We start from the raw sequence: 13,628 nt of genomic DNA, 5'->3' as shown, positions 1-13,628 counted from the left end.
GGCTACCATATCCAACCCATATTTGCTTCACTCCGTATGGTGAGAAGAAAAATGCCAGCACAAAATGAATAACAGGAAAAATCTCAGCACAGAAAACTACCATACAACCTGAAATAAAATTGCAAAAAAAAAAAAAAATGAAGTCGTGTATGCTAGCGCATCATAATCTACATCCCCCCCCCTCAAGTTGGAGATTGGTGAAAGTCTACCAATCCCAACTTGGAGGAAGATAATGAAACTGAGGAGATGGAAGAGATTTGGTGAAGATATCTGCCTACTGGAAACGTGTTGAGGGAGAATGAAGCCCTGCTTAAGTTCACGGAATTAGCAGCGATATGAAGAGTTGTCTTATTGTCACAGAAAAATGGAATAGGATAAGAGACAGATATGCCAAAATCATGTAACAAGTATATAATCCATTTGAGCTCACAAACTGTTGCAGCCATGCTGCGATACTCAGCTTCTGCAGATGAGCGAGAGACAGTGACCTGCTTTTTACTTTTTCAGGACATTAAGGATGATCAGAGGAAAATACAATAGCCAATCAAGGACTTCCTTGTATCATGACATGCAGCCCAATCTGCATCACAGAGAGCATGCAATTAGAAGTTATTTTCTGCTTGTAGGAAAAGACCTTTGGAAGGTGAATTCTTTAAATACTTCAAGACATGTAGTGTTAGCATTCCAATGAGACTGAGATGGGGCATTAACATACTGGCTGAGGTCAAACAACATAAGTAAGATCAGGTCTTGTGAAGTTCAAATATAGAAGTCGTTCAATTAATCTTCTCTATTGTTCCGGATCTGAAAATAGATTCTCTGTATCTGCAACTAAGGATTGACCTTTGGGCAAGGGAGTACATGCTGGTCTTGCACTAAGTAGACCAACATCTGCAAGAATGTCCAAAATATATTTTCTTTGATTCAAGTAGGTGCTAGCCTCTGAACGAGCTATTTATATACCAAGAAAGTATTTGGCAACGCCAAGGTCCTTAATTGTGAACTTAGTATCAAAAAATGCATTGACAGCATCGATCTCCTGCTCACCATTGCCTGTAACCAAAACATCGTCAACATATACAAATAAAGCAGTAAAGGAGTGCTTAGTGTTCTTAACAAATAAACAATTATCATTTTCAGATTGGACGAATCCAAATTGTTGCAATTGTGAGGATAATTCATAGCTCCATTCCCGAGAAGCTTGCTTCAATCCGTACAAGGATTTAATTAGCTTGCAAACCTGGCTATTTTTCATTTTAGTGTAACCATCTGGAGGAATCATATACGCTTCTTCATGCAATTGATCATGAAGAAACGCATTGTTAATATCTAATTGATAAATGGGCCAGCCTCTTGCACTTGCTAATGCCAAGAAAATTCTGACTGTCACTGCCTTGGATACTGGAGAAAAAAAATCAAAATAATCAACCCCTGCTACTTGGTTGTATCCCTTTGCAACAACTTTAGCCTTGAACCTATCAATTGTGCCATCTGCTAAGTACTTAATTTTGTATATCTACTTACAACCAATAGCCTTCTTACTAGCAAGCAAAGTAGTTAGAACCCAAGTGTTGTTCTTTCCAAGAGAATCCAATTCACTTTGCACAGCATCCACCCACTTTGAATTTATACTGGCTTGTTCATAAGAGCATGGTTCTGAACATATATGTTTGCTAAAAAACTCATGTACTGATCACTGAAACGTGCATTAGCGACGTAAAGGTAAGTATTGATGGGATAAGGGCGACCTGCAAAAACTACAGAAAATGAATTGTCATATATGGCAGCTGATGGTGATTGAATAGTAGATGAAACGAAGTCAGACAACCAAGTTGGCTTAAGTCTGGTCCTAGTGCTTCTTCGAAGTGATTGAATTAAAGGAGCGTGATCAGAATCAACGGTAACAGGACTTTCATGTTGACTGGGTGAAGATGTGGTTGGAATATCATGTGTAGAAGATGGATAAACATCTAGTTCTAGGAAATCATCTGCGCTAGAGACAAGAAGTAATGGTGTAGACTCATGTATAGAATAATATGGAAAAATATTTTCATAAAAAGTGACTTCCCTGGAAACAATAATTTTCTTAGATTGAATGTCATATAATTTATATGCTTTTTGTCCTACATTAAAACCAAGAAACACACACTTTATAGCCCTATGATCAAATTTATCCTTGTGTGGGATGATGTTTATTGCATAGCATAAGCAACCAAAGTACCTTAATGAAGTATATGAAGGAGGATAGCCAAAATGAAGTTCAAACGAGGTTCTCCAATTCACTGAAGTAGTAGGCAATCTGTTAATAATGTAGGTGGCAAATAAAAATGGCTCCCCCCAAAAATTCTTGGGCAAATGAGACTGAAAGATCAAGGCTCTTACAATTTGAAAAAGGTGTTTATGTTTCTTTTCTAGAACCCCATTTTGTTGGGGAGTATAAGGAGAAGTTTTCTGGTGTAAAATGCATTTCCAAAAAAAAAAAAAAAAGTTATGACACTCTTGGTTAGTGAATTCTGTCCCATTATCAGATCTCACACTTTGGATGACAGAATCAAATTGGATCTCAATGAATTTAAAGAAATTTGTCAGTGTGTGGGTGACTTGAGACATATGTGCTAATAAGAAAGTCCAAACACTTCTACTAAAGTCATCAACAATAGTAAGGAAATATTGTGCTCCTGTCAAAGATTTTTGGTTGTAGGGTCCCCAACATCAAGATGAAGTAGTTGAAAAGGTCTTGTGGACTTGGTTTTACTAATTGGAAAAGGTAACCTGTGTTACTTAGCTAATGGACAAACATCACAAGGAGGCAGTAATGAACAATCTTTTTTATTAATGAAATTCAAGTGTGACATGATTGTGGGTGAAATATGCCCAAGTCTCTTGTGCTAAAGTGAGGCAGCTTGCAAAGAGTTTTCATTAGAAACTGATTCAGTATTGTTATTACATGAAACATGAAAGGAACTTAGAGTACTATTTTCGAGTAACAATTTTTTGTGATAAGATATCAATTCTGGGTTTAGACTACTGGAATCCAAGATGTAAAGCCTTCCAATCACCTTTCGAACTGCCAGGAATGTTCGTGAAAGTTTGTTTACTGATAATAGATTATAATGGAATACTGGAATAGGCAACACTTCAGTTAAAACAACGTTATTTGAGAATTGCACATTGCCTGTATGTTGAACAATTTTGATCGATCCATCTGGTAAATGTACTGGTGTTATGGCTTTTGTGGGTTCTGGTTGTTCAATGAGTTTCATATCACAACACATGTGACTTGAAGCTCCCATATCTACAATCCAACTTTCATGCTCTAATAAACTAAGTATATTAAAAGCAAAATTGTGAATAGTTGTATCTGCGAAGTCATTGAAGTGTGCCAGATTTACCATCGTTCCATCAGCAGTGTTCTTCCCTTTCAACAATTTTCTCATCTCATTTTGAATTATTTCTTGAATTTTATTATTCAGCTCCATAGACAATGAACCATCTCTGCCCTTTTCTGTATCCAATGTTGCCTCTGCACAATTAGCAATTTGTTTAATACCTAATTTCCCTCTAGCCTTCATAAGATCTTTGTACCAGTCCGGCGTCCCATGAAAACATGTTTCCTTAGTATGGCCAGTGAAATTGTAGTGTGCGCATCCTAAAGTATTAAACACTTGTCAATTTTTTTATGCTCTTGTTTTCCCTTACTAGCATTGCGTGAATCAGTAAAGAGTTTCTTGTTACCTTGATTACTTGCTAACATTGCTACATTGTCACCGTTGTCTGTGTAAGCTATATGGACCTCCCTCTGTTTCTCTACTCTTAACATCATTGAATAAGCTTTATTTACAGTTGGTAGAGGTTCCTTAACCAGAATCTGATTCTGATATGATCATACCCTTCACTCAATCTCATCAAAAATTGTATTAGTTTACTAGAACAGTTATAATCTGTCATCAGTTTTGCAGCACCACAACTACACTCAGGTAATGGCTGTAAACATTGAAGTTCATCTCATAATTTCTTAAGTTCTGTAAAATACTGAACTACAGTTTGATTTCCCTGAGATATAGAGCGAATCTGACATTGTAATTGGTACAAAAGAGGACCATTACACTCCCCAAATCTTTCCCTCAATTCCTCCCAAAGTTCCTTGGGCTGAAGCGGTATAAAGAAATGCATCTACGATATCTTTAGAGATAGAGGTTAAAATCCAAGAACGTACCGTGCAATCAGCTCTAGTCCATCTACCATAATCGTCAGATCCCAACACTAGCTTCTGACATTTTCCATCAATAAAAACCCAGTTGGACCTTAGCACCAAGTGCTATTTTCATTGAACGACTCCACACAAGATAATTGTTTCCATTCAAAGGTGTAGAAACAAGAACCATATCTGGATGATCAGCAGATTGAAGAAACAATAGATCATCGTTGTTATCAGCAGTGGAAGATCGCGCACCCCGTGGATCTCCAGCTAAACTCCTGAACGTTCCCTGCTTGTTTCTTCCATATTTCTGTCTCTCACAGACCCACTTGTTTAAAGCAAGAATATATTTCTGATTTGGATCTTATCTGCTCTAATACCATGAACAGTTTCAGAATAAAGAAACCCAATTGGGAGGAACAAACATTCTCAAATTTGTACTAAAACGTAATTTAATTTATTATTAAACCATGTAATCGAATTTTATTCCTCGTAAAAAAATAATTTCATTAGCTGACTGAAGTATAAAAGTTGCTTAATTCATTATTATTGTTATAAAAGTATAAAAGTATTATTAAACCATAATAAAAGAATTTTTTAATAAACTATTATATATATATATATGCACATATAAATTAATTAAAGACATTTGATTTACAATATAAGAGGAGAAAATTATCGATTTCAATCTTTATCTAAAACTCTGATTGCCATCATATTTTCACTGCCTATCAGGCCTCATCACATGTCTTCTGAATGGATAGATTAGATATTCACACTGATATACACACGTACATATACATATATTTATACAATAAACATGTAAAAGTACAAGTGGGGGATAGAAACGGAAAATGAAGTGTAGAGTTTTTCCTCAGCAGATCAAAGTTAGAACCGGCTGTGAAACCCTTTACACTGAAATAACCAGTGAGCAATAATGTTCAGAGTTCTGGACAAAACATAATTCATGTGGGTGGAAACCTCCTTTATAATTATGCTCTGCTCATCAAAGTCCTCTTCTCGTTTCAGAAGAATCTCTGAAAATAGCAAGTGCCTTAATGTAAATACAAGGAAGGTTCCATGAAGTGGAATCACAAATTCCAATTCCAATTTCAATTTCTTTTTTTTTATTTTCTAGGTGTATATATTTTCAAATCATTATTTAGTATTAGATTGGAAACTAGGAAGTGAGAGATTCATGAAAAAGAATTATCACAACTTTATTTTAAAAATAAATTTTTAATTAATCTATACATTTCATAATTAATGATCCGTAAACATCCATCATAATATAAATTTTTAATAAAAATACACAAGAATCTACAACCCTACTCAAATTTGTAAGGTTTTATAGAAGAAAAAAAATATCAATCATGCATCGCAATATATTTTTTAATAAAAATAATAAGAGTGCACAATTCAACTTAAATTTATAATATCTTATAAAAAAAATATATATCAATCGTACATCACAATATAATTATATTATAAAAAAAACGTATCAACTATGCATAACAATATAATTTTTTAATAAAAATACACAAAAATGCACAATCGGCCTCAATTTTATAATACCTTATAGAAAAAAATATATTAATCATGTATCACAATACGATTTTCTAATAAAAACATACAAAAATAAACAATCTAACTCAAATTTATAGTATATTATTAAAAAAATATATCAATTATGTATAATAATACAATTTTTTAATAAAAATGTACCATAAATCTCAAATTTATAGTATTTTATAGAAAAAAATGTATCAATAATGTATTATAATACAATTTTCATCATAAGAACACACAAAAAGTACAATACGATTTATGTATCTAACGTCTTATAGAAGAATAAACGTATTAACTATTGAATTTTATTAGTTTATTTTTTAAAATGTATATATATATGTATGAAATCAATATCTATTTATATATATGTATATATATATATATATATATATATATATTCACTACAAGCAAGAAGAACCTAGAAAAAGTTAATGTTCAGTTACTTTTTATATCTTTACTCTGTAGTTGTTTAACACTTACCTTAAATGAAAAAGATGACTTTCCTCTTCCTCTAATATTCTATAAGAATTTATCTTAGTTCCAAACTTTTTCTAGAAAAGAAAAAAATGATTGATTACGATTAAACCATATGTATATGCTTAAAAATGGCCACTTGTATATGTTTTTCTAAGGGTACCCAAATAGAGAGTTATACATACAGTTCATTTTCTGACCTTGGCATCTAAAATTAATCATATAGTTAATTGAATGAGCATGAGAAGTAGATACAAAATAGCCCAATCAAGAACCAGTTCCAGGGTCCCAGACTCCCAAAGATGTTGTATTATTATATGATTATATGATTTGACCTGTTATTCGAAAATTTGTATTTTTATTTTAATTATTTGATTTTAATTTCCGAATTTGATTAGATGGTTAATATGTTTATACTATCTTTGTATCTTGTATTGTGCATTTGTCAAATTAATTGTGTACATATATATATATATATATATATATATGTACACACACACACATGTAATTGGATTAGTATGTATTATAATTATTAGTGAGATATAAATTAATTATGAAAGCTACACATCTAAATTCTTTTTGATGTGCCAGGCAAAAGAGACTGGTTGGTGGGGGCTAAAAATCTAGTTACCAATACACAGACAAATTACTCCCTCCTTCTTCACAAACATTATTGATCGATATTTTGAACTATCCCAATCAATTGCTCAAGAGCTAGCTAACATACAAAACTAGCTGCATCCGGCCTGAGAATATTATTATTATTATTATATATATATAGATATATATATGTAGTTCATGAATAAGCTCTATAAATATAGGTAGACATTCCCTTGTAATGACATATTACCGAAAACAAAGAGTTATTCTTCTTCTTCCTCTTCTTCTTCTCTTTTGTCTTCTTTCCCTCTTTTCTATCTTTTTTTCCTACTTCTAAGAAGAAGAAGAAAGAGAAATGGAAAAGGGAATTATGAGAGTTGCAGAGCCTCTGATTGTGGGAAGAGTTGTGGGAGACGTTCTGGATTCTTTCAGTCCCACCATTAAAATCTCTGTAACTTACAACAGCAACAAGCATGTCTCTAATGGCCATGAAATCTTCCCTTCCACACTTGGTTTCAAACCTAGGGTTGAGATTCACGGAGGTGACATGAGATCCTTCTTCACACTGGTATAAATATGTATCTATATATATATATATATATATACGTACTAATTTCACAAGTTACGTTTCTTTATGTTTCTGTTTCTGGGTTAATTTATACATGTGTGTATCTTTCGCCACTGACATATAATGGAGCTCTCTCTCTATACTTACATATATGTTTTTCCTGGCAGGTTATGACAGATCCAGATGTTCCTGGACCTAGTGATCCTTATCTAAGAGAGCACCTGCACTGGTACGCCCTACAACTATATATATGTATAAGAGTATAATTTTACTGGTTTCACAAGTACGGTAATATATCTTACAGGCATTATATCTGATCTGATAGTAACCCTAGATGATTTCATGTAGACAGACACACACACATATATATATATATATGTTAACGATCGACCTACTGTATGATGTACTCCAGGCTGAATCCAAAGAAACAGACTTGGGTTGTCCAGATACTTGTATATATATGTGTGTGTGTGTGTGTATGCATATAAATGTGTGTGTATATTTTCGGTAAAGGTAAAATTTACCGATCATACATAATTTCCTTTTGTCAATCACAGGATGGTGACCAACATTCCAGGCACAACCGATGCAACATTTGGTAGGGTTACCAATTAACTATATTTTTTTTCCCCTTATAAATGTATATTATTTGTGATTATATAGACACGAATTTATAATGGCTCTTAATCCAAATGAAAAAAATGAAGTTTTAATTAAAATTTTAATTTTTTCCCTCTTAAGTTTGAAAAATATTTTATTTTTTCAAAAAAAAAAATTATTGAAAGATATTATGAAAAAAAAAACAACTAATTAAGCTTGATATTTTACTTAATTTTCCATTCTACCTTATGTTAATTTTCTTTTTGCAATATATATAATATTCTTATATCATTATTATATATTTATATATATTATATAAACATATGCTTTACTTGATTATCTATTTGTAATTTAGATGGGTTTTCTCTGAAATATATATATACATCTATATATCTAATTATAAATGTATAAAAAAAAAAAATTTAAAAAAAGGAAAGGAGATAGTGAGCTACGAGATTCCAAGGCCGAGCATAGGAATCCACAGGTTCGTGTTTGTTGTATTCAAACAGAAGAAAAGGCAGACTGTGAACCCTCCTTCTTCAAGGGATAATTTCTGTACTCGCAATTTCGCAGCCGACAATGATCTTGGTCTTCCTGTTGCTGCTGTTTACTTTAATGCCCAACGAGAAACTGCTGCGAGAAGACGCTAATTTGAATATATATATATATATATATATATATATATATAAATCTAAGGACAATTAGTAATTAGTTAAAAATATTGGGGTAGCTTTTATAATTCTAATAACTTCATCCCTCCGCTATGGCTGCTCTTTTGAGTATCTCTACTTGTAATCTTGTTAGTCTCTAGGAAGTACCAAGTTATGTAGTTTATTTGGAGTATTGATGAACTAATTTCTCAATTCTCATAAATAACTAAGGAAATGAACTGTTTAATATGAACGAAATCAGATATGTGATCGAAAACTTTAGCTACCGTTCTAATCAAGGTTTGTCAATTTGATTATTGTTAGTCAAGTATAATATAGATAATCGATCTACATATAAGTCATAAATTTATAAGAGTTTTGACAAATTGCTAAATTTAGAATTCACTGTTATTGTCACAGAATAATTTTAAATGAGATTAAAAAAAAATATTTATTTAAATTTTTAATCAACTGATCAGCGTTTAAATAGATAAAATTATATCTAAAAAATATGAATTTTGTATAAATATTTATTCTCTTTTAGATGATAGTTATAATTATTATAAATGAAATTCAACACTTATTTATTTTATAAATAATAGATAATTCAAATTAATTAATAATTTTAAAAATAAACGTTAAAAAATAAATTTATTTAATAGTTACACTCTACAACAATTAATCTTAATTCGTTAATTGATTTGACATATTTCGTTATTATATCTTAATTTTTGTCTTGATACGTTAATCTAAATTTTGTCTATTAATTTATTTTTTAAAAATTAATGTTATATGATATTAAATTTTTTTAAGTAAAGTGATAATATGAGTTTAAGACATATTTTTAATTTTATTTTTAGAAAACTATGGTAATTAATTGGAGGCTGCAAATCCCTATTAAAACCTTCAAGAGAAGGACTTAGTTGCAAATAAAATGTTCAAGTACTCCTAATTTGATAAATTATTTCCTTTGTCCCTTATTTTTCGAGAATCAGAAAAATATTTTTTTTAAGTTTGAATTTATTCATTTAGAATCTCCGAACCTCTCTCCAAGACGGTGTACATGTAAATGCCCAGAACTTAAAGAAAACGAATTCATACCTTAAATACGGAAGTAAACAATAATTAAGATTTACATTCCTTACATAGTAATTATAGATGCCTAAGATGGCTAGGAGAACGTTCTTGAGATCCCGAGAATATAACCCAGAAGTAGCATAACAAAAATATACTGAAATTTATATTTTAGCATAAGCAATTTAGAGTTTAGGGTTACATTCCTTACACAGTTTACTTTAAATGCCCAATAAGATTACGCGAATACCCTTGAAAAACTTAAATGAAAATGACTAATAAAGAAAATAAATGTGATCGACCTCTGCTCAAAACTGAGGAAGCAGAGAGGAAATCTCCTAACTAGTTTTCTTGTTGTTCAGGATCCGGGTCTTGATCGTCGTGATATGAAATTGTTAATAATAAAGGGTGAGCTAAACTAGCTCAGTAAGAATATCAACGACTTACCATTGATCCGAAAAATCAAAGGGCTGTAGAAAACACAAAACAACAAACGGAGCTCGTTCTTAATAAAACTCGTTTAACTGAAAACGTTAATATTTTCTCAACTCGCCTGTAAATTCCTGGATGTCATTTATTAAGGTAAGAATTCGAATAAAAAGCTATAAGCCAACACTTGCTTATAAGTAGATTTCCTCTCACAATTATGTAGATAATGATTTGACATTGGAGATGCACAATATATCTTAAAGAAAGAATAATATATTTTTACATAATCCATCTAGATGCAAATAGACATATGCTTGTGAATTTCATTTTTCTTTTTCTTTTTTTTTTACGAATCTTCTCGTGACTTTAGAAATTAACCAAAAACTATGGATAATGTCACGATGCAAGTGAGGAGATAATTTTGCCTATTAATTTCAACCCTATTATTTACTGGACTCAGAGATATAATTTTTCTAAATACTATGAAAAAAAAAAAGAATTCTTGAGAGCAAAACTATGATGAAATTTAACGATTCGATCCAATAATTAAAAATATTTTTTATAAGAATTTTACATTATAATAATCAATTGTTGTATATATATAACATGGATAATTTATACACGTATTTAATGAGGCGAATTAGCAGCAACTAAAGCACAATCCTCCCAGATTTTCTTGCCATTCGCAAGAATTTTAGACCTGTCTCCTTTAATAGTAGGGTCGTCGAGAATTTCCTCAACAAAAGCATCGTGACAGATTTTATTCATTTCTACGAGTGTCAAACAACAATCACCGGTAATTGTTCCTATATCAAATAGAGCTGAATAGATCTCATTTCCACAATGTGCAGTCATCTTTGATGCACATCCGTATTTCTCAATCAATTCTTCTTGCGCAAATACATGAGAAATTAACATTAAAGCACTTGTGATAAACAAAATCATATAAAAATAATCTGAGCTGCGTCCTGCCATTGTATTTAATAATTAGCTAAACTCTAGTTTTATCTACTCTTGGGTTGCTTATTATCTTTGAGATAGTTACAATTAGAGAAAGAAAAATTCTATTTATACACGACAAGAAAGAACACAATTTATTTTAGCATTAAATTTTTCAGTTTCTTCTTCAATTTTGATGTTAATTAATTCATTGCATTTAATAATTTCTTATATGTATTAGCATCAATTAATAAGGTCTTTTCACATCTTAAGCACAAATATTTCCCTCCATAATGACTTACAACACACACAAGACAAATCGCTAATATATGGACACGTGTATATACGTATTATTTCAACGTTGGAGTTTTTTTTTTATATTGGAGTCTTGCGCCTACAATTTCTTAAATATATTGGAGTTTTGTTCATAGAAAAGGCAATAACAAGACTAGTAATAGTAGCAAACTCTAGGTTGAAGATGGTCAATTTCAAAATACCAAACGGATTACTAAATGCTTTGGTTAAAGGAACAGTGGAACTCACTGGTGTCATATTTTTATTTCGTACATTATTTAAATAGAAAAAATAGAATTTTTAAAAGTAAATAAATATAAGATTAAATGAAAGTTTTTATGTAAAAGCCCAAATCCATACTTGAGATCCTGAGAATATAACTCAGAAGTAGCATAACAAAAATATACTGAAATTTATATTTTAGCATAAGCAATTTAGAGTTTAGGGTTACATTCTTTACACAGTTTACTTTAAATGTCCAATAAGATTACGCGAATACCCTTGAAAAACTTAAATGAAAATGACTAATAAAGAAAATAAATGTGATCGACCTCTGCTCAAAACTGGGGAAGAAGAAAGGAAATCTTCTAACTAGTTTTCTTGTTGTTCAGGATCCGGGTCTTGATCGTCGTGATATGAAATTGTTAATAATAAAGGGTGAGCTAAACTAGCTCAGTAAGAATATTAACGACTTACCACTGATCCGAAAAATCAAAGGGTTGTAGAAAACACAAAACAACAAACGGAGCTCGTTCTTAATAAAACTCATTTAACTGAAAACGTTAATATTTTTTTATAATTCGCCTGTAAATTCCTTGATGTCATTTATTAAGGTAAGAATTCGAATAAAAAGCTATAAGCCAACACTTGCTTATAAGTAGATTTCCTCTCACAATTATGTAGATAATGATTTGACATTGGAGATGCACAATATATCTTAAAGAAAGAATAATATATTTTTACATAATCCATCTAGTTGCAAATAGACATATGCTTGTGAATTTCATTTTTCTTTTTCTCTTTTTTTTTTTACGAATCTTCTCATGACTTTAGAAATTAACCAAAAACTATGGATAATGCCACGACGCAAGTGACGAGATAATTTTGCCTATTAATTTCAACCCTATTATTTACTGGACTCAGAGATATAATTTTTCTAAAAACTATGAAAAAAAAAAGAATTCTTGAGAGCAAAACTATGATGAAATTTAATAATTCGATCCAATAATTAAAAATATTTTTTATAAGAATTTTACATTATAATAATCAATTGTTGTATATATATAACATGGATAATTTATACACGTATTTAATGAGGCGAATTAGCAGCAACTAAAGCACAATCCTCCCAGATTTTCTTGCCATTCGCAAGAATTTTAGACCTGTCTCCTTTAATAGTAGGGTCGTCGAGAATTTCCTCAACAAAAGCATCGTGACAGATTTTATTCATTTTTACGAGTGTCAAACAACAGTCACCGATAATTGTTCCTATATCAAATAGAGCTGAATAGATCTCATTTCCACAATGTGCAGTCATCTTTGATGCACATCCGTATTTCTCAATCAATTCTTCTTGCGCAAATACATGAGAAATTAGCATTAAAGCACTTGTGATAAACAAAATCATATAAAAATAATCTGAGCTGCGTCCTGCCATTGTATTTAATAATTAGCTAAACTCTAGTTTTATCTACTCTTGGGTTACTTATTATCTTTGAGATAGTTGCAATTAGAGAAAGGGAAATTCTATTTATACACGACAAGAAAGAACACAATTTATTTTAGCATTAAAATTTTCAGTTTCTTCTTCATTTTTTATGTTAATTAATTCATTGCATTTAATAATTTCTTATATGTATTAGCATCAATTAATAAGGTCTTTTCACATCTTAAGCACAAATATTTCCCTCCATAATGACTTACAACACACAAGACAAATTGCTAATATATGGACACGTGTATATACGTATTATTTCAACGTTGGAGTTTTTTTTTTTTATATTGGAGTCTTGCGCCTACAATTTCTTAAATATATTGGAGTTTTGTTCATAGAAAATGCAATAACAAGACTAGTAATAGTAGCAAACTCTAGGTTGAAGATGGTCAATTTCAAAATACCAAACGGATTACTAAATGCTTTGGTTAAAGGAACAGTGGAACTCACTGGTGTCATACTTTTATTTCGTACATTATTTAAATAGAAAAAATAGAATTTTTAGAAGTAAATAAATAT

At 30.9% G+C, this 13,628-nt stretch overlaps 2 protein-coding genes across 3 annotated transcripts; one reads left to right on the top strand and one right to left on the bottom strand.

Annotated features, from left to right (window-relative positions):
• Window positions 1–40: 40 nt before the first annotated feature.
• On the bottom strand, window positions 41–4,640 carry LOC110825174 (uncharacterized). Its single transcript, XM_088209106.1, has 3 exons — window positions 3,736–4,640; window positions 3,393–3,649; window positions 41–1,748 (listed from the first exon to the last, which is right to left on the bottom strand). Exons 1-3 carry the CDS (start codon window positions 3,821–3,823, stop codon window positions 1,683–1,685), a joined length of 411 nt encoding a protein of 136 aa, XP_088065232.1. The 5' UTR covers window positions 3,824–4,640; the 3' UTR covers window positions 41–1,682.
• A 2,411-nt stretch (window positions 4,641–7,051) lies between these two features.
• LOC110824520 (CEN-like protein 2) lies at window positions 7,052–9,008 on the top strand. Of its 2 annotated transcripts, none has more exons than XM_088209321.1 (4): window positions 7,052–7,409; window positions 7,577–7,638; window positions 7,967–8,007; window positions 8,447–9,008. In XM_088209321.1, exons 1-4 carry the CDS (start codon window positions 7,197–7,199, stop codon window positions 8,557–8,559), a joined length of 429 nt encoding a protein of 142 aa, XP_088065447.1. In that variant the 5' UTR covers window positions 7,052–7,196; the 3' UTR covers window positions 8,560–9,008. The 2 variants fall into 2 exon arrangements, with proteins under 2 accessions (XP_088065447.1, XP_088065446.1); XM_088209320.1 differs by having other exon boundaries at window positions 7,053–7,409; window positions 8,442–9,000.
• Window positions 9,009–13,628: the final 4,620 nt, after the last annotated feature.

This window comes from Carica papaya, chromosome 8 (genome assembly GCF_054855325.1).
Source record: "Carica papaya isolate Zhongbai chromosome 8, ASM5485532v1, whole genome shotgun sequence".
Lineage (NCBI taxonomy): Eukaryota > Viridiplantae > Streptophyta > Magnoliopsida > Brassicales > Caricaceae > Carica > Carica papaya.
The sequence above is the reverse complement of the archived record's forward strand: the minus strand, read 5'-3'. Positions and strand labels throughout refer to the sequence as shown.